Below are 18,254 nucleotides of genomic sequence, written 5' to 3' on the forward strand. Positions count from 1 at the left end.
CACCTGGAGTACTGCGTCCAGCTCTGGAGCCCTCAGCACAAGAAGGACATGGAACTGTTGGAGTGGGTCCAGAGGAGGGCCACAAAAATGATCCGGGGGCTGGAGCACCTCTCCTATGAGGACAGGCTGAGGGAGTTGGGCTTGTTCAGCCTGGAGAAGAGAAGGCTGCGGGGAGACCTGATTGCGGCCTTTCAGTACCTAAAGGGGGCCTATAGGAAAGATGGGGAAAATCTTTTTAGTAGGGCCAGCTGTGACAAGACAAGGGGTAATGGTTTTAAACTAAAACAGGATAGGTCTAGACTAGATATAAGGAAGAAATTCTTTACAATGAGGGTGGTGAAACACTGGAACAGGTTGCCCAGAGAGGTAGTGGAGGCCCCATCCCTGGAAGCATTCAAGGCCAGGGTGGACGGGGCTCTGAGCAACCTGATCTGGTTAGCGGTGTCCCTGCTCCTGCAGGGGGGTTGGACTAGATGACCTCTAGGGGTCCCTTCCAACCCAAAACATTCTATGATTCTATGATTCTAAGTACCACACCAAAACCATCAACCCAATTTTGTTTCTTAATTCAGTCTTATTTCTATCCAGGTCTCCAATGAAAGACACTTTTCTCCTGCTGACCAAACATCAAAAGCAAAGTCCTGATATTACAGGCAGGACAGTTGTTCATCTGCTCTCTGTGAAGTTACTCTGCAGACTGGTGGGGAGGTAAAAAGACAAGCAAGCCTGAAGAAGGTCATTTGTACCAAAAATTTGGAAAAAGATATTCAAAGATGAGGCGCGATCAGACACATGAAGCTCTGCTCACTGCAGTATTAGAAGTCCCCCTTGTGTCCCATGGCTCCAAACCAGTCCAGGGTAATTTAGATCCAGGTGCACACTGCTCTAACTGGCTCCTGAGATCCATCTAAGCCTGGCCCTCCTCTCCTACTCGCTGGTTCACCTGGAGTTTTGGGGGAGTAGGTGTAACCTTGCAAGGGAACCTCCTACGCCACACAGGAAGCCAGTTCTACCAGCCTTCTGGATATTATCACGCTTCAAAAGATACGATACCAGGTTTGCCTTAGTGTGCAAATTATTCTTAGACATGAGGATGATTTTGAAGACCAAGAGCACAGCCCATTAGAAAAATAAAACAAACCAACCTACAACTCAACTGAAGGGGCTTTGAGATTCCACCAAGGCTCTTCTTAGAAATTAGTGACCTAAGAGACTACCAAACTTTTCTTACAAGCTTCTGCTCTACTCCTGAAGTACAACATTGCAAGATCTCCTGTAGTCACTTCAGGCTGGTGGGTTACCCTTCAAGGTTAGTATAAGGAGCATCCCACCACGCCACCTGATTCTGCAAAACTGCAGAGAGAAGAGGAACACACTCTGAAACTTTTCCACCTCCTTCCAATTATTCATCTAAAAGGCCCAAAAGATAGGTTTAAGATTCTCTGCAAAGAGAATTTTGCAGAAGACAAGCTGGAAGACCTGGCTAGAAACGCAAAAGCATAGGAGGTGATTTCAGTAAGGAAAAGCGTATTAATTGGAAATAACATGTTGCTTAGAGGAATAAGCACAAAGGCAAAGGGTGGCTTACCCCAGTAATGGCAGCTGCACACACAGAAGGATGCTGCACAAGAGAGATCGAATCTCTGCATTCTTTCCCAGATGGAGTCATTCCTTACCTTGGGATGGAGTCAGAAGCCCCTGCGAGGAACAGCTGGATGCATACAGCCCTCCCCAAGAGAGGCCTCCCTGTTTCGCCACACAGCGGGGAGCCAGGCTTGGGCCAGACTGGGCCACTACCCAAAGCCCTCCGGAAGGGCCTCCTACCCAAGGTGCAGGACTGGAGCAGTGCTGCCAGGCAAGGACATGTTTCAGGGGAAGCACGTGGTGAATCCCCCTGGCTCTCCACGCACAGGCTGCTGAAGTCAGGTAAAGGAGCTCATCCAGCACATCTGGTACAAATTTCATCCCCCAGCTGCATACCTGCTTTGCCAAACACTTGCGTGCATTGCGCCTCAGCAGCTAGGATATAAACCCAACACGGTGCAAATGTTACTGCCACCCCACCGAATGGGAAGAGTTGGACATGACACAGCACCCGTACCTGGACACAAAGCTGCTCCTCCCAGGGAGGCTGATGCTCATGAACAGAGCCTCAAATGGTTTTGTAAGGCTGACCTGCGAGTTCTTCATCTTCAACATGAGGGCAGATTTAACCAGAGACATTTTCATTACGAATTTCTACTATTTTTCCATTTTTAAAGTCTTTCTGTGACAGATAACCTTTAATACATCACTTCTCCCATCGAGTCTTAATTAAACAGCACCATTAAATACACAGAATGCAAACCGGTGTCATCTCACAGCAGCTAAATATGGGCAAACAGGGGAATGCACTGGCTTGTGGTGTTAGAGGTTCTGCTCTCACGGGCTGGCAGATCTGACACCGCAGATCTGTCACGATACACTTGCCATGACAACTGCTGTCCAAGATAAAACATTTAGCCAACAACAGCAGCACCACATATAGCAGTACGCAGGACACAGACTTCAAGTTTTGCCTGGGAATGGGGTTTCTCAAACCAATTACTACCACATGTGTTAGTGTCAAAGAAAAAATAATTCAAAAAAAATCCATAGCTGCCCCAGCACAACCTGCAAAACTCTTGGGCTTTTAAGTTTGAGCTCAAATAATAGAGGGTGAAGGACAGGACCCGTCTGCCTACCAATACCTGAAGTCACTTCAACAAGCGACAGGAATGAGAACAGTCAGGAGCAATTCAGGAGTCCTTGGCACAAGGAGATGTGTAATAGGACTGATGAATCACTTTAGTGAAATGACTTTAACGAAGAACAAACACTCACTCTGTACACACTTACCCGATCCTGGTAACACTAGTTTTGAGACTGTGCTGGGATAACACCCAAACCATCTGTCCTGTATTCAGCAACCAGGATCCAAAACCTTCTCCAATAACATTTACAAATTTTTGGGCATAGGGTGGTCAACAGGACTAGTGAGATATAAAGCAGAGTGGGAGGAGTCTATTTTTGTCTTTGACTATCCAAGCACAGATCAAAGGCTCTGCAATACAGTAACACTCCAAGGGCTTTTGATAATGAAAGGATGTTTGTCCGGTCACCATAGAGAAAGCAATGTAAAACATCCTGTCCATAGCACGATAAGGTATCAGGATGAGAAGTGGAGATGGGGCTCTTCGGGGAGGCAGTGAGAACTAGTTTGTTTAAATGACTTGTGCAAGTTTGGCAGAGATGAGATATTAATTATTTCTGCAGAAGCTAGAGTCTGCTCAGGACTCAGGCCAAGCAGACATCTGAAGAGGAAACATCCTGTTGCACCAGGCTGGGTGATCAGTGCACATTTGACAGCAACACACTGTGTGGGCTGGATATCTCCACTTCTGGCATCATAGAAGTATGTCTGAAATGACGAAGCACGTGTCTCTCCTCGGAGAGGCAGAGGGTCAAAGTTGTCATGGGACTCCAGATCAGTGTTCGTTGTCCTTGTGTACGTTAGAGACTCTTCCTTTCCCAAACATTTCACTGCAAGTTGTGGTTGATCACCTCTGTCTCATCTCACAAGGTGGGAGCCACCAGGACATTAAATGGCAATCTACATTTCCCTTTCATATTGAAGAGCCATCTTTTGATTACGGTTCTGCTGAACTGACCCAGGCACAAGACAGGCAAATACCTTCCCTGTAAGCCCAAACTGGAGTCCATTAGAAACCTAAGTGAATTTTGGGTTTCTTTCTCTGATTTTGTCTTGTTGCAAATCTACCACCACCTCCCCATCAAAGACACTTGAGACTGCAGGTCACATCTTTCGTTCTGCTTACATTCCTCTAACGACTTGAAAGATCCCAGCATCCAGACACAAACAAGGTGTGAGATCCCAGCACTCTCTGCTCACCTCCCACCACCTGGACACAGAGAAGTGAGCCCACACGCCACTGTAGGCACTAGCTAATGCCAGCTGACACATGGCACAGCTTCTCAGACGGAACTGGGGTCTCAGCACGGGCACAGGAGGACACATGGGCTGGCAGCTCCTGCCAACCCGCTGCCTGTCCAGCACGAGTGGCCAGCCAGTGCAGTTATTCAGTAAGCAGCAGGCCTTCCCAATGGAGGGTGGATGGAAGCTATAAACACACACGACTAACCTCGGCAGCTTTCCTGTGGTCATCCTCATTCTCCAGCATCCGAACATCTACACCGAGGCAGCGAAGGTAGCGTCCAAGGCCTTGCAGCATGTTGTCACAGACCACACTGAACTCCTTTGGGGAGATGGGAGCAGGGGGACACGAGGTCTCCTTTTTGGATCCTTTGCATTGCTACAGAAAGGCAAGAGATCCATAAGTAGCAGCAGAGAAGACTGATTCCCAGTACATTTGTGTTTTGCCTCCCTGCATTCACTTGCCATGGCAAATCCAGCTGTCCCCTACTAACCTATGTTAGAGTTTCCCCCATGCTCTGCAACACCTCCAGTTCCTCCCTCATGTCCTTTCCACATCGCCCGCCTACCACTTGGAAAGGAGGCAGCAGATGATGGGGCTAATTCTGAATTAGCCACTCACCCGCTGGCCAGCTGGCCACCCAGACCGGGGATCTGCAGCCTTTCCCTGAAGAAACGCCAACCTGGCCGCCTATGCTCTACACAGAGACTCATTGTCATGAAGTCACCAAAACATCTTCAAGACTGGTATTCCCCTATTGAATTAGACTGCAATCAATATACATGTGCCCAGGTTATAACTTGGGAAGGAGATCTGACAGACAGAGGGAGAAACAGGTAGACAAAGCAACCACATCAGCTTTGTTATCTTCGGAAGTTTAAAAATAGGCAGTGCCTGAATTCTGTTTATTTTATTTCAAATGTCTGCTGCTGGGGGAGTTCCTGCAGTTGGAGACTGTCGTTGGGAGGCTCCCAGAAGTACAATAGCTAAATTCATGGAGAAGGGAAGTTATTAAGGAACCTCCAATATTCAGCGTTGCTTCCACTTGATCTTGAATCAGCCGTGATGACTGAAGGACACAGCCAGCACTGGTGCAGGGCTTTGGAAGCAGAGGGTTCCTGCAGCACTGCCGGTCAGCCCCACAGGAGTTGGCTCAGGCCTGCAAGAGCTGTGGCACACCATGCAGATCCACCCAAGCCAACCATGTGAACCATGCGATCTGAGAGCTCAACCTGTGTGATGCTGAGCCTCCCAGAAGCTGGTACCTGTGCTCAAAGCTCTGCAGCACTGGGTAGACTGGTGTGCTACTGGCTCCTGCAAGGACCTTGGTGGATGCAACTGAAACACCAGGGTGCTGCGATAAGCGACCAAGCTGGCCCTCCAATGTTGAGGTAGTTGGACACTGCTGCTTCTGTTCAAACAGATGTAAAGGAGCTGCAGCTGGCTCTTCGCTAGTGTTTATTCCATGGCCAGTGATGTCATATGTAGCTTTTTTCTCACATTTCATGCCAGCAGAGAGCAAAAAGCTTATAAAGGAGAATAGTGTCGCTAGTGCCACTTCAGAGAGTGGCCCAGGAAACACTGGGAAAGAGAGCGTGGAGTCATGCAGGATGCAGAGTCAGGAAAAGTCTGCTTTTCTGAGTCCCAGTCCAGGTTTTACCAATCACCTCTTGGTTAATGAATCTGACTGTACAGAACACAGAGATGACCCGGGAGTTCACAATGTAATTCAAGCCTAAAGTACTTATTTTTCCCATCTCTGCAGCAGCCAGTCAGCTCTGTTGTAACATACAATATTCCCAGGAACACAGTGCTTCAGAAACTGCTGAGCAGCTTTGTGTTTTGCTGCCTGACAAAGACTAATGGGATACTGTACATTTACACACACTTGACAAGGAGTATCCTGAAAAGGTCGTTATAATCAATAGCATCTCAGTCCAACCATGGAAGGTAGCATTGCCTTCAGGAGCTAAACACATGTTTGGGACTAGTCAGAAGGATACAGAGCCATCGTGAGTCTTCTCAGTTAATAAACAAAGCTGTTTTTCTGGTAATGTTTTCATAGGTGCATAAACAACTGGATGGTTGCATTTTAAAAGTAAAACTTTATGACTGAGAGAGAGGGATCAGTCACGTTCCAAGATAGAGTCACACAGCTCCAAGTTATGCCAGTGGAGTTTTAAGGCTCTGTCACAACACACACTCTGAGGGGAGCCCAGTCATGGAGGCGGTGGTCAGGGAGACAGACAAGCCACCAGCAGAAAAACTTTTTTGATCGATTGTTTGTTTGTAACTTCGCAGACTTCTCCTCCAGACGCAATAAAGGAGGCATTCCCCATGTGAAAGCAAAGTGTAGAAGCTCAGTTAAAAGCAAAAGTAAGGAAGGCAGTTTTGAAACCTCCTTGATGCCACACCTAGGCCACAGAATTCAAACCCACACCACTGAGGAAATGTGGAAGGAGCATTTCTACGAGCATGGCTAGCTGGATTCTGCCACACAGATCTGCACCGACGTTTTGCAAAGACAAATGAACCTAAAATTGCAGGGAAAGCTGAACCAAGGCACGCAAAGGAGAAAGCACATCTTACCAGTAAAGGGGAGGAGCAAGGAAGATGTTTGCTGCAATAGTCCTGAGAAAAGACTACAAACAGGCATGCCATGCATAGCTAATGGCATGACTGAGAGACAAGGCAACGTATGTTTTGCAGGGGTCTTGAGCAACGTGCAGCTCTTTGAAGATGTTTACAAACCTGTCCGGAAGGTGACGGCACTTCTTGTTTATTCAGCTGCTTCTTTGCCCTGGGTTTTAGGCTTGGTTTTCCCACTAGACTCTCACTCAGGTCTGAACTCAGACCAAAGCTTGTTGGATCCTTACAGAGTTTCTCGTAGATCTCCAGCAAACAGTACGCATCTGAAGCTGAAAATAAGGGAAGACGAGCCTAAGCTGGTTTCATTCAAAAGTAAAACAGAGGCTTTCCTGATGCGAGGAAGAGCCCTCATCTTTGGAAATGCCACTGAATGCAATGTGTGAAGCTCCAACTTACTAATGCTGTACCCTGTGCTCTTTTACTGACTCAGTGAGCATCACAACCCAACACATGACCACAAAGAGCCAAGGCAGAGGAGCTCAAAAAGTGACAGGCCCTCTGCTGCCTCTGACTCTAACGTAATGCAAACCGTAGTGCGCCTGTTCAAACCACCATGTTAGATAGCTTCAGCCAACCCATTTTACTCTCCATTGTTACTGAGCAGTGGCTGCCCACGGTTTATTACCGCATCTCAGCTATGGGAAGGCAACTTCCCCATTAGATGTAACGTCTTAAAAAGTAATAACCAAGCTGTTTGCAATCACCTGCCCACACGCACTGCTATGCGGCCTCTGTACCTTGCAACGGGAACTGTCTAAGTCTCCAAGCCAGTTTTACAAGTCCTGGTGATTAACTTTTGTGGGAACTGTGTCAGCTTCAAGGATAGTTGAATTTAACAAAGGGCTCGTTCGCTTCAGTAGACTGTCCTTTGATGCCTCAGGGAAAGATTTAGTCCCAGACTTCTGACTCTGGGGTAATCAGCAATACACCCCATTGGTCTCTCCACAGTATCGATTCTGTGCTGCAGTTTCTGACACCATGTCTACCCATTTTTAACCCTGCTCTAACAAGCACTTCACTACGACAAATGAACACGGCACTTGTTTCCCAGAAAGGCTGTGAAATGAAGCAGAAGGAAGTGGATTTTCTTCCTTTCAGTTACTGAGAGGAGTTTCCACTGAGGTGATGTTTCATCAGACAAAATTTGCAAAGCACGGGAATTCTCTCATAAGGGAAATAATGAATCACTGGACAGTTTAAACTTCGACCATTAAAGCCATGTCCGCAAAAGGACAAACATAACGTGCTGGCTTCTCTGAACAGGAACTAATCTGCAAAGCCATTTGCTTCGTTTGCTACTTAAAAATTTTCCTGGTGACAGAGAGCAGACAAACACAGCCTGTAATGGACAACCTGTAGCACCTTGCCACAGGGTCAGTGACCAGACCTGCGTAGAGGATCTGCTCCTCCCGGAGGGGCCGTTTCTCCCAGTTAGACAGCTGCTCTGTTTTATCTAGAGGTTTCCCCAGCACATGTTGCACCAAGAGGCTGAGTCCTTTCTCCGGCTGCCTGAACCCTCTATCCTCATAGCTCTGCTCTGGCGACAGTACATCGACCTTCTGGCCGCCCTTCTTCCAGTCAATGGAGCTCTTCTGCAGCTGATGGAAAGAAAAATATATAAACCACATGGTTATAAAACAACTTCTACAACACCTCCTATTCCAGTGGGCCGTGCAACAACCCTATATTTTTTATCTCTTGCCTGGCATATTGAATCCCATTGTCTCAGATAAGGTCTGGGATGGCATTAGATATATATGGTGTCTGATTATTTGCTTAACAAACACACTTGCTGGAAAGAAATCTGTTTCAGACAGGGAAGGAAAAAAAGTGCATTGTTGTACAGCATTGCATCAGAGCGGTGGGACTGGGACTGCGACTTCTCAGGAGGTTTGCAGGGTGCTCAGCCATGCTGGAAGGCTGTTGGGCACCAACTCAATAAGAGAACAGCAGTGGTAGTTCAGCCCCTTTCTCCTCCTAGCAGCTGCGATTTCGCAGATTAAACTGAGGTGATAGCTGTTGGCAGGTACTTCAGACTCTGCAGCACTTCCCAGGTTAAGCTATCAGTCCCAAAGATCTGGGTTCACCCCAACCCACAGCCTTCAACACACTTGGCAAATTTTACCCATTAAAATGGTTGTCCTTAACATTTCTGCGGACCGCTAAAAACTACTGTGTGCAAGCCCAGAGACAGCTGTGCTTCAGCTGAACAGAAATTCCTGTGCTGAATCCACCAGCAGCCCTCCTACGAACATGATGAGTTCTCTACAAATCATTAACTCCATAATATCTGCTGCCATACTGCATGATCTTGGAATGTCAGAATTTCTACAGCTATTTACTCTTACTGAATTCAAGTACATCTTGTGCTCAGAAACTTAGTCCTACCTGAATGGAGCTATGTCTCCATTTCAATTGCTTTTTCAGAGCTGTTATAAAGGCTGTGAAAAAAGTTATTAGTGTATTAAGCTCTAACTTTTTGGCTGACGAAAGCTAAATGCTTCTGTCTGTCTTTACAGAAGCACACTACCCTCAAACCCACAAGCAGAAAAGGTCTATTTACTCACTTAGCCCTCTCCCTGACAATGCAGGATACAAAAAGACAATGCTGTGAATTCATGACATCTACGAAAACATGGAGGAGACACACTTTTCTGTATCTTCATGTGTTCACCCTTACTTGTTTGTCTACTGTGAGGAGGTCCACCACACCTCGTGCTTGCTTATCCATGTCTTTCAAAGCAGACCACGTGGCTGCAAGGCTGCTAAGGTCTCCAGACATCCCATAACCTGGAGAAAAAAAAGCCCAAATCACAGAGGTAGAAAAACTCACATCATGGCTAATGCACCCAGCTTTTTCTAGCTCAAAGTGCTGACAATATATCTATAAACATTCGTGGAAAGACTGTTCAGACAGGGAATAAGGCAGACTCCTGTCTCTCCTGTTCCTACTGGGAGAGAAGAGGTCGATGAGAAATTACTTAAAATCTGCTAGGTCAGTGAAAGACAATTATGAATTTGCCCTTGAACTCTGGGTTTAACAACTCCTGCCAAAAGCCTCCAAACAGATTCTAAAACCAGGTGTGGTAAGCCGAAGAGCTCTGGTGTCCAGCACAGTGGCTTTGGGGCAGGGCCAGCAAATCCAGAAAGCTCTGGATGGCAGAGTTCCCTGGACCACTGAAGACTGGGTGCAAGTTGGGGTTTAGTATGGAACTAAGACAATTTCAAGTCTGAGGGGGGAATCTAAATCAGAAATCTTGGACCTTACCTGAAATGGGGAGACATTTCTATCATTCCCAGTTACGCTGGTCACCCTGCTTCCTGGCATGGCAGTATTTGAGTACCCAGGGCTACAAAAGCTGGTTCCATGATAAGTGGATTTAGAGAATGACAACCCCAAGAGGATCTAGGAATTACACAACATAAGCTCTGTAAAGACCAGAGGTGGGGAGAAGAGACACGTTACCTAGTTTAGTGATGGCTGCATCTGAATAGAGCATCTGGATGAAACAGGGAAGTTTCTCCTTCTCACCCTCCATCTCAGCTTGCTCGAGGAGCCGTGGCAAATCAAGCAGGAACACCTCATCCTTCAGAGCGATTTGAAGGAGGGAGACACGGGGCTTCCCGACCATGCCAAAAGAAGGCCTCCACTCCATGTCAATGCCAACAACCTGCCCAGGCTGCAACACAGACAAAAGCCACCCTCACTTAAAGACTGTCTATGCTTGAAAGTAGCCTGGACAGTCCCTGTGCAGAACACAACCGTTTCCTTTCCAACAACGACCTGAAAGGACGTTGTAGTAAGGTGGGTGTTGGTCTCTTCTCCTAGGTAATGGGTGATGGGATGAGGAGAATGGCCTCATGTTGTGCCAGGGCAGGTTTAGGCTGGACATCAGGAAGAATTCCTTCCCTGAAGGGTTGTCAAGCACTGGAAGGGGCTGCCCAGGGAAGGGGTCGAGTCCCCACCCCTGGGGGGATTTAAAAGACAAGGTGCTAAGGGACAGGGTTTAGTGGTGGGATGGCAGGGTTAGGGTAATGGTGGGGCTTGGTGATCTTAAAGGGCTTTTCCAATCTAAACGATTCTGTGATTCTATGATAACTACATCTCTTTGCTAGTGTACAAACTGCTACAGAGACAGGTAACTTTCATAGCGCACCTGGATTACCCCTGCAGGGACCTTTCCTGGCACAGCACTTCCCAATGAGTTCCCCAGATCAGACAAGCGTAAGGGAAGCAGCTCTTCTTGACTTGGGGAGGGAGACATTTGGTGGCAGTGGCCCACACACAACCCTGCGTACCAGCCTGCTATGGTATTTCTGCTCCTTGACCCTGTAAAGTAAATAGCAGAGTAACGCTCACCTGCAGCACCTTTTCCCAGCACTGCAGCGTCTCTTCCCATGTCTGCAGGAAGTGAATGTTTGCCCGTGGGATAGGAAGCTGGTAATAGTCCTTCTTCTTACTCTCTTCATAATCATCTGCTTTTGTGGTCTCTTCTACCCTGCACAGAATCAGATGCAACAGCTTCAAGCAATGCAATGAGAGGAAATCCTGGATTGGAGGAATATCAGGAAGTCTTAAGCCCCTTATTTCACCCCGGCCCTCTATTTCCCCATGTCACTCAATCTTTCTCTTACCCTCTCTCTCCTCACTTCCCCTGTAATCTCAGTCTCTTTCATTTTGACTCACCCTCTCTTTTTATTCCTATCACAGAACGGCACTGTTGAGACCTCAGCAGGCGCTGCACTGTGCCCACTGCAGAGAACACCCAAACCAAGGCTCTTGCTGGAGTCAGAGACCCAGGCGCTGTCCTCAATGCTCAGCTCTCTTTCCCAGAACCGATGCAACTTGGATGACAAAGTTGGGCAGCTGTTTCCACATTCAGAGACAACACATTTTAGATTTACTGCTTTTTGCCCTTGAGGTTAACATGGAAGTCTGCTAGCTCCCACGGTGTAATACATAACAGAGAAGTCAGCTCTGACCAGCAGTGTGTCCAAACAGGAGCTTCACACAGCAGAAACTGGCTCAGAAGAGACTCTCAGACTGTTCCACACTAAGATTGTTACCAGCTGGGAACGGGTGAATCTGCCTCATCATTTTATAGTGCAATGGCTTGGGAAGGCTTCACAGACCTCCCTGATGCTCTCCAGCTTCTTCTCCTCCATCCCTTTCCCTGTAAAATGCTCACATAGGCTGCACAAGAACATTTGTCCTACGTTGCACAGGGTTGAAATGAGAAAAGTTCAGAAGTAAGGTTTCAAAACCTGCTACATTTAGGGAAGACAGCCAGCTGAACCCACAGACTGAGCACCTGGCTTGTGCTACTCCCTCCATTTGGGTTTCAGATGGCACCACACAGAGAAATTCAGTATCTGTGCATTAATACCCTGGGAATGTTGGAAGATGCCTGCTGAAATGAGCTAACTGATTTCCTACAACAGGATCTTACACAGCACATTTTCTTTTCAAAATGCAGCAGACTCTCTTGAAATGGCCTGGTAACTGGAAGGTCAGCATATTGCTGTGGTGCCTCAGCCAGATGATGCAATCAGAGGAAAGAAACTAATAAAAATATCCAGCTATTTTGGACATATCACAAATTTCTGGATAGTCTCTTTCCCATAGAGACTTGAAATGGTTTATTATTTGAGAAACTATTTACTAACCTTCTGTTTAGGGAACTGTGTGACTAATTTTGTAGCACAGCAGCTTTCACTCTACAAACACTCTTTTCTGTGGGTTTGTGTGCATGGGGAAGTCAATATTTGTGTAAAATATTTAATGAAGGTGTGCAGTCTCAGGTCTCCAGGAATATTCTCACCTGCAGAGTTCAGGAGCCGCCTGTGGTGTGACCAGTGGCAGAGATGATGTCATTTGTACACTGGTACCACCTTGCTCTCTATGGTGTGAACACCCTCCCTGGGAACCTGCTGCTTTGTTAGCTCAATAAATAGGACAGACAGACTGTTTCATTAGGTTCCATGGCTCTGCTGATTTCATAGCAGCTACTGCAGCAGGTATCATGGCTGGATGAGCAAACTGGGGCACAAAGGGTTTTACTCGTCTGTCCCAGCTCCTTGTGAATGGCAGAGCACATCCTAATCGGCATGCCTTCGCTCCACCCCTACACGCCACAGGATTCCCAGAGCAGAGAGATGTAGCGATGTCTTTTATCTTTCTAGATGCACAGAGTCTGTGGCTAAGTCACGCTCCTGTTAACTGCCCCTTTGTGTCTTGAGGGATTACATCTCATGCAGAAACCTTCTGGCTCCCAACTGGCGGCTGGTGCAGCTTCAGGAGGGAGGAGGGCAGCTCCAGCAATACATCAGAACTAAGCAGAAGCGTGTCCTAGACAGGTAAGAGTTTCCTGTGCTCCAAGAAAGGCATGTACCATCTGGAGAAGTGGGCCTTTGCCGACAGTGTTTTGAGGGTGATTACATCTGTATCGTGTTTCCTGGGGTTAGACAGGGCTCAAACATGAACCAGTGCAGATCTGCACGAGAAGAAAGATCAGATCCATGAAGCCCAGTGCATGAACTTTTCAAGGCCATCTGTGAGACCCTCCCAAAACCATCAGCATTAAAAGGTAATAATACAATGTGTTCTCATTCACCTTCTACATAATTCACGTTAGTCCAATCTATGCTCCAAAAACATGAATTTTAGCTATGAATGCTGCAGTTTTTGCATAAACACCTCTTCCACGAGATGGAAATTTGCTGTAATGTTGAAGACAACAAACCTGGCGATAAACCTGTTAGAGCAGGTAACCTCGCTCGGTCTCAGGCTTGGTGTTCTTCATGTGGTCTCCTTATTCCCTTGTGAGGTGTTGGCATTAACCAGGCAGCCAGTGACAGACCCTAACTGTTAGCTGGAGTTCATACCTCTGACATATGACACCAGTAGGAAAGTCCTGCACTGAGAACGTAAGGTAAAATGATGCAGCCAAATCATCTGCATACAACTGCACGTTCTGCAGTAACAGGAGAAAGCCCTGACCACACAATGCAGCAGATGAGCACAGGCATGCAAACTTGTGCAACAGCTGTGCCAAGAGGGACCCTGCCTCTGCTTCTCACACCAAGAGCACAGTGCTGAAGGCATCCAGCAGTGATCGTTGGCTTTCTGCTGGTTTTATTCCTCCCCAAACAGGCAAGGTATGATGTCATCATCAACTCCTCCTGGACACACAGTCCATTTCAAATCAGATTCAGCTTTCCATTGTATACACTGAGAAGTGCAGAATCACAGAATCACAGAATCGCAAGGGTTGGAAGGGACCTCGGGAGATCATCTAGTCCAACCCCTCTGCTAAAGCAGGCTCTCCTAGAGCATTCTACACAGGACTTCATCCAGGTGGGCTTTGAGTATCTCCAGAGAATGAGACTCCACAACCTCCCTGGGCAGCCTGTTCCAGTGCTCTGTCACCCTTAGAGTAAAGAAGTTTTTCCTCATATTCAACTGAAACCTCTTATGTTTCAGTTTGCACCCATTGCCCCTCCATATAGGGACAGCTCCATATAGGAAGTTACTCCCTCAAATTGCAGGCTTCAAGGGCTATGTTTGCAGGATGCTGAAGATATGGGCTATCAGCTTGCACAAAGCTGTACATACTTACCTCCCGGGAGTGGTCAAGATTTTCCCACAGACTTTCCTCTAATCTTACCTGGCTTCTGAACTAGAAACACCAATCTCCATGCTAAAAAAAACCCAACACATTTCACCAGTGAGGGTGAGAGAGAGACATCAGGCAAGTGGTGCCAAGTCCAGTCAAGCTCAACACCCTGGAGTAAGGTGACTGATGTGTACAATGATGGAAGAGTCCTAAGGAACCCCAAAATTATCACTGCTTCCTCTCCCCTGTTTTTGACAAAAGCCTTGACTCTACCTGGAAACACGTGATTGCCTCAAATGACAGCAAGGTTTTGAGCTACACTGCACTCCAACCACGCAGCCCAGAGCTCTCCTGCATTTGCATTGAGCGTTCAGGGATAAGTCCTCTCCTGTGCACAGAATCCAATTAGGTGAACTCCTGCACATGAGCGGGTGGATGAAATGCTGCTTGATTGCAGCAGGCCAGCAAGGGGACTGCGTCATTGCTCTGAACCCAAGGACTGTGGTAGCCAGCAGTGTTGCAGGAGCTCAGCTCACGAACGCATGTGGGCAGAGAGGCTACCGGGCTGTGTGCTGATGGGACTACCAGCCAGACTTCATCCAGCCCGAGGTTCCAGATCTCCTGTGCAGTCCTGGATGAGATACTAACAGGACCCTCATGCGGCATCATCTGCAGGCTCTGCAGTTCCTCAAGACTTGCAGTAGCCTTGCATATGTGCAGGCCTTTCTGCAGGAAAAAGAAAAGGTTTAAGAAAGGGTGCCAAACACAGCTATGTCTGAATAACTTGCTTAAGTATCTCATGGACAGAGCCACCAAAGCATGGCAGATACATCATCCCTCATGTGAGTATAGAAGTGAATTACTGGGGCTCAAGAAATCATGTTTGCAAATACATCCTTTCTCCTTCCATGCAGCAGAGCTGAGCAACCGCCTGGGATATTGTTGCATGAAGAAAACAACTGTGGACCATTTTCTTGAAGAGACATGACTCAGAACGCCCAGAACCAGAACTACAAAGGCCTGGTACTCCTCCAGATCTAGCTTGCTGTGGTGATCAGACTGCTCCTAACAGTTCCTAAATTTTGAGCCTCTCTTCAACTTTGCAGAGCTTTGTCTCCACACAGCGTGGAACCTGGCCACCCTCTTCCCTTCATCCGCCCCCCTCCGCTCCTCCTACACTAGCAGGTTCACAGCGATCTTTGACTGGGGCTGTTTACACAGTTCTGTGTACTTGAAATCAAGGAGTTGTAAGAACCCTTCTTAATATAAGGTTTTTTCAATCCTTTTTTTGTACCTTTGCCTTTGTACTCTTGTTTCAGGTCATGCAACAGGATGAAGCTCCCCTTGGGGAAGGAACTGCGGCTACTGCAGGCTGAGCTGCTGCGTACAACATGGGGGTCCCGAAGCAGAAGAAGAACCACAGCACTGTGTTATTGTGAGTACATTAGAGGACGAAAAGGGGACAGAGATTAATTAGGGGGCTAAAAGCTCTTAAGCTCGCTTAGTAAATTTGCGCTGGAGAGTCCGGTTTTATCCCAAATTCAGTTAATGCAACTTTTCTGGGATCTGACCCCAAATGTCAAAAATTCCCATTAATTCTGAAAGCTTTGGATGAGGCAAAAATTACAGACTGGGATGAAAAATGGCTTATGAGCTGTCAAGGAAGGAAGAAAATAAATACAATTAGAAAAATTTAAGGAACTTCAAAATTATTTTCTTGGCCATAAATCTCCTCAAAGGCATTAAACCAGATTACACTGGGGGATGCAGAGTGCACAGAAAACCTTGACAGACGTGTAATCAACTCAGTAAAATAGATGCACATTCAGATCCTACCCAAATCATTCCATTTGCACTGTTGGTCTGGCAGAGGGAGTCTGAAGACCCCTCTGCAGCGTGAAGCAATCTCATACAGCTTCTGAGTGCTCAGGCGTGAGTTTAGAATGTACCTTTCACAGGCATTTCCAGGCTTATTAAAAGCAAATGAAGCATGTACACGGCCAAGATGTGATCTGAGTAAATGGAGGAAGTTTTTGCAAACTTACCTCCCCAAGGAAGCATTAGGGCAGATTATTTTAAGCAAATATGTAGTCCTTGTATGATAAGTAATCTACATGGAAAAGGCATGCAATGGAGTATTTACCTCTCTTGGATCTGAAGCTTTTGAAGCTCATCAGCCACTCCATAAGGTAGCATCTCCTTGGGAAAATTGCAGCGCTGCGCCCATCTTGCTGCTGTGCTCAGATCACAGTGACTGATCAGCAGCTGTATCAGGTGCCCTTGAAGCCATCGATTCTCTCCAACGGTGCTCTGAAAGGGGAATCAAGGGTGGAGGAAGACTGTCAGTGCAATTTCCACCATGGGTGTTTCTACCCCCTCTCAGGGACAGCATCCTCCAGGGGGGCCTGGACAAATGCAGAAAGGAGCAAGAATCCCCCCACTGCAGGAGTGAATTTGTTCAAAGCCAGTGAGTTCTGTGCTTCTCTGCCAAGAGGCGAAGAGCACGTACTCTAACTGAGAGCTCCTCAGGGCACTTGGTCCCCTTGGGAGCACGGCTGTGTGTCCAGGGAGTACCAGCCTTAGGTGCAGCACAGAGGCACAAGGGCACAGCAATGCCCTTTAGCCTGACTGACGACTAGTGTATTATTTCCTCAGATACTGATTATATTAAGCAAAAGCAGAACCAGTGACTGACCAGGCAGTAAAGGTCTTTGGGCTCGTTAGGCAGGTAATTACGGAAGGGGAAAGGGTTTGGATTGGTTTAGTCCCATTTTGTGCCTGTACATAGCCCTGAAGTGATGCTGTGATGATGTCCTGGGAGAGGCAACAGGCTGGCTTCGTCTCTCTCCAGGTAAGACAGTAGCATGGGGTCTCCTCCAGCCTTGGGAGCATTGCACGGGTGATTAGGATTGCCAGTCACACAGGGGTTACAGGTCGGACACATCAGCAAAGCTTTCCTGAGCGACAGACTGGTGCTCACAGCGAGGAATAGGCTCGCCCATCAGCCCATCTGCACCCCCTGCCCTGTGAAAGCAGGGGCACCAGGTCCCTCCTCCAGCAACACGCAACAGCATGTTGTGTGGACAGACATCCTGTGTGGACAGACGTCCTGGGCAACCAGCATGGGCCCAGCCGCCACTGCGGATGGGGACCAGGGCATGAGCGGTGCCACCCTGCACTGGAAATAGGTTGTATGAAACTTGCTCTGAAAGTCCTACTTTATCCCCACTGATCATGAGGAGCCCAGAGCAGTCACTCCAGCTGTGAAGAACTAAGGTTGGGTGCAAGAAATTCCTCTCTTTGCACCTATTCAAGGCCTCTGTGGATGTGACAACGGGATTGTTGCTTCAGCCATGTGGACAAACACCACCATTTCAAGTGTCATAGAATCATAGAATCACTTTGATTGGAAAAGACCTTTAAGATCATCGAGTCCAACCTTTAACCTAATCCTGCCATCCCACCACTAAACCCTGACCCTAAGCACCTCATCTATCCTTCTTTTAAATACCTCCAGGGATGAGGACTCGACCACCTCCCTGGGCATCCCACTCCAGAGCCTGACAACCCTTTCAGTGAAGAAGTTTTTCCTAATGTCTAGCCTAAACCTGCCCTGGCGCAGCTTCAAACCATTCCCCCTCGTCCTACCATCTGTTACCAGGGAGAAGAGGCTGACCCCCACCTCACTACAGCCTCCTTTCAGGTAGTTGTAGAGGGCGATCAGGTCTCCCCTCAGCCTCCTCTTCTCCAGACTAAACAACCCCAGTTCCCTCAGCCGCTCCTAATAAGACTTGTGTTCCAGACCCCTCCCCAGCTTTGTTGCTCTCCTCTGGACATGTTCCAGCAATGCAACATCTTTCTTGTAGTGAGGGGCCCAAAACTAAACACGTATTCAAGGTGTGGCCTTACCAGCACCGAGTACAGGGGCACGATCACTACCCTACTCCTGCTGGCCACACCAGTCCTGATACAAGCCAGGATACCATTGGCCCTCTTGGCTACCTGGGCACACCGC

At 47.6% G+C, this 18,254-nt stretch overlaps 1 protein-coding gene across 1 annotated transcript in view; it reads right to left on the minus strand.

The window, feature by feature from the left end:
• EXD3 (exonuclease 3'-5' domain containing 3) overlaps window positions 1–18,254 on the minus strand; it is a 116,772-nt gene that overhangs the window by 9,833 nt on the left and 88,685 nt on the right. The window contains exons 11-17 of the mRNA XM_035891884.1: window positions 16,383–16,549; window positions 10,984–11,122; window positions 10,090–10,303; window positions 9,304–9,413; window positions 8,011–8,221; window positions 6,726–6,892; window positions 4,182–4,352 (exon numbers count right to left, since the gene is read on the minus strand). Of these exons, the coding sequence (XP_035747777.1) occupies window positions 4,182–4,352; window positions 6,726–6,892; window positions 8,011–8,221; window positions 9,304–9,413; window positions 10,090–10,303; window positions 10,984–11,122; window positions 16,383–16,549 (1,179 nt within the window). The remainder of the gene's footprint in view (window positions 1–4,181; window positions 4,353–6,725; window positions 6,893–8,010; window positions 8,222–9,303; window positions 9,414–10,089; window positions 10,304–10,983; window positions 11,123–16,382; window positions 16,550–18,254) is intronic.

Source organism: Egretta garzetta, unplaced genomic scaffold, assembly GCF_000687185.1.
Source record: "Egretta garzetta isolate BGI_Z169 unplaced genomic scaffold, ASM68718v1 scaffold143, whole genome shotgun sequence".
Classification (NCBI taxonomy): Eukaryota; Metazoa; Chordata; class Aves; order Pelecaniformes; family Ardeidae; genus Egretta; species Egretta garzetta.